Below are 3171 nucleotides of genomic sequence, written 5' to 3' on the forward strand. Positions count from 1 at the left end.
AGGCATGGTCATGTCATGATTCATCACGGGGTGTGTTGAGTCGGTTTTCACCGTTTTTCATCGTATTTCAGCTTGTTTAATTTCTTGGGACTATATTTACTTTTAAATAAAAATTATAACGTTATTTGTTCTAATATAGTTGCTAAAATTACGCTTATATGGAGATATTTTAGTGTTAAAAAGATGTATAAGTTCTTATACATCAGTGTGCCACATTGTGTCCATCGCACTTCGCCCGAGCCCGTACGCTTCGGGTGCTTCGCACCCTCCGCCAGGACCATTGGGTGTGATTTGTCTTATAAGAATATTAACATATAAGCTCTCTTTCTTATAAAGAACTTACAAATTTTGTAATCTAACGATGTGTGAGACGGACTTATTTTTTTATTTATACATACTAATTTGGAAGCATTACATTTTCTTTCCTCCATCAATACGGGATGAAACTCACTTTTTTTATTTTCTCAAATTTTCTTTTTTGCTTATATTAAGGTTTGTTGTACCCTAAGGACGTGCGTAACATTGAAAGTCTAATGCAGAGCCAAAATATGAGCACAAATTGACAACAAGGTCACAAATCGTTAAAAAATAAATAGAATTTTTTGAAAACGAATTATTTATATTTATATTTATGTAAATGTGGTTAAGCAACTCAACATATCTACACAAAATTGCCCATAATTACATTCTCGTGTAACTATACATAACTTTTCTTTTTTCACGATTGGGAAAAGCAAAAGACAATCAATGAGATTAGTGTCCATGTGAGGGCATTATTAGTAACATGTCTTGATGATCCTCCAATTGCAAAACATGGTAGCCATGATGAACCGTTCGGATCATCCTCAGGTTCTGGGGATTTAGGAAGCACCGGTGAGGCAGTAGTTCCAGTTGAGGTTGGCACCGATGCATCTGTAGATGATTTCTGGCTAAAAGTAATAGAAAGATTTATCAATAATAATTTTTACTAACAATATCACTTATAACTTTCGGTTTGTGTCTGTCTAACTGAAAAGTAACTTTAGTTTTGCTTACTAAAATCCAGTTTTCCTAAATATATTATTATATAGTTAATTAACTAACATATACAGATCTTACCTTGTTGATCCCGAGCAAAATGTGATTGTATAATCCGCACCCTTGCAAGTAAATGTACTCGTGGCATCATCATAAGCATAGCTATACGACCTCGGGCAAGCCGCTTTAAACATTTCCGAATAAACCGATGGATGACAAGTGTCAGGCGATCCAAATGATCCACTACAACAATACTCTGGATTCCCAAATGCCTCACATGCACTTTTGCACGCTTGACCATCTCCTGCCCGTAACTCAGTGGGACACATTCGGTTTAAATCGGTTACACAACCTGTTGTACCACATGCACCCGTACCGCCACTAGCCTCAACCGCCATGGGCAAATTGTACCCGTCAACTAGGCTCACATCATAGAAATCTAGAGGGTTTGATCCTGAAGCTGACCCAATGGTGAACTCGGCTAGGGTTGCGGGTGGGGTCGCACCAGCCCCATTGCATGACATTTGGTTAGACCCACAGTCGCCGGTTGCACAACTTCCTTGACCATTTTCATCAAAGGTGCAACCGGTTCTACCCCAAAACCGACCTGACCAGCCCGGTGAGGCTTCGAAGGAGCGTGACTCGCCCGGGCTGAGCTCAAAACCGGTGCTATCTAATGGGGTGCTAGCGGCACTAGATAATATCCCTGGCCATACCATGTGATCACATCTGTTTTTAAAGGTGAATGTACTTGCACATATCCCTGAAATTACAAAATCAATATTAATACTTGTATTAGATATTTTTTATACTTAAATCTTCACTTATTATTATAAACTTTAATCCAGAAGTTTGTATTTTTTATTTTTTTTGAAAGACCAACAAAAAATTTTTATTCACAAACTAGCAAGAAGCTAGACATAAAACACCCACCAAATACAAGTCAAAAAAGACCAACACCAGCAGCAAAAAAACACCATCACAATCCTATTTCCATAAAAAACTACGCCAATCTTTCACCGTTAAGCCCCTCATTTTTGACCGAGATTTAACCCACAAGTAACCAATAGCTTTGACTTCTTCAAACACATTATGCGCAATAACTGGGTTATCATTATGTACTCTATCGTTCCGCTTTTTCCTAAAACACCAAATAGTTATCAAGCACCCCGCGTGAAAAGCTTTAGACTTTTCTGTTTAAGCCGCTATGTGTTTATGAAGATTCACCAAGTCTTGCATACCAAATGCATAAATTGAAGGGACTTTGCACCATTGGGAAATTTCAAAAAACATTTTCTTATTTTCTTATTTTTTTTTTGTGTGTGTGTATGTGTTTTTTTCTTTTTTGGAAAATATAGGTTATGTAGCCAAGAGTATTACCAAAAATATGAGATCCTAATACAAAATATGTATTCCACTACACCTTAATAATCCCTGGGAGAACCCGAAGATAGCGAATGAATCAGGCGATGGAAGCTTGTGCTGACCGTCAACTGATCCATCCCTAGCAATTTACTGAAAACCATAAATGTAGATTTTTAACTAGAAACATTGATGATAAGCAAGCAAGCTTTAACAATGTAGATTTTGGTAACATTGTGCGATAACCAACCGATGAAAACCAAGATATGGGTTTGTTTCATGACTTAAGAGATTAATATACCACCTTATAGGTTTCAAAATGGAAAGAAAAATGGAAAATTTATATACCTTTGAAAATCATCAAGAAAATCAGGAGTATGGTGGAAGAACATGAAACAAATGACTGTGTAGGCATATTATGTAAACTCGTAAAATTCGCAAACTATATTTGATTGTTGGTAGTAGTGAAATGAGGTTTGATTAGGGTTTTTTTATTTTATCTTTAATACGCATAAAACATGAAGCTTTAACAACGGAGATTATGGAAAGCTTTGAAAGATAAAAGATAGATGATAAATGAAAGAAGGGGGATCTTATGGGATTGGCAGACTTAAGTTTTATACGGTGGCTCGGTGCACAAGTGTAACAATTAAGTATTATTATTATTATTTTTTTTTTTTTGTTTACTTTTTTTTATGTATATATATACAACTACGTGTGTGTGTATATATAAACCTGTACAACTGTGTTTATGGATATATTATTTTGGGGAAAAGAGAATATAAGGATGGA

The 3171-nt window shown here is 36.0% G+C and overlaps 1 protein-coding gene across 2 annotated transcripts; it reads right to left on the bottom strand.

Moving 5' to 3' along the window:
- Positions 1–643: 643 nt before the first annotated feature.
- On the bottom strand, positions 644–2937 carry LOC143607863 (thaumatin-like protein 1). 2 transcript variants are annotated; one of them, XM_077083146.1, is made up of 3 exons: positions 2728–2937; positions 1099–1780; positions 644–929 (listed from the first exon to the last, which is right to left on the bottom strand). In XM_077083146.1, exons 1-3 carry the CDS (start codon positions 2792–2794, stop codon positions 719–721), a joined length of 960 nt encoding a protein of 319 aa, XP_076939261.1. In that variant the 5' UTR covers positions 2795–2937; the 3' UTR covers positions 644–718. The 2 variants fall into 2 exon arrangements, with proteins under 2 accessions (XP_076939261.1, XP_076939262.1); XM_077083147.1 differs by lacking the exon at positions 2728–2937 and adding an exon at positions 2441–2546.
- Between the last annotated feature and the right edge of the window lie 234 nt (positions 2938–3171).

The sequence above is a fragment of the Bidens hawaiensis genome, unplaced genomic scaffold (genome assembly GCF_021521415.1).
Source record: "Bidens hawaiensis isolate Kalapana, Puna unplaced genomic scaffold, B.hawaiensis_p1.1 tig00088241_1, whole genome shotgun sequence".
In the NCBI taxonomy this organism is placed as follows: domain Eukaryota; kingdom Viridiplantae; phylum Streptophyta; class Magnoliopsida; order Asterales; family Asteraceae; genus Bidens; species Bidens hawaiensis.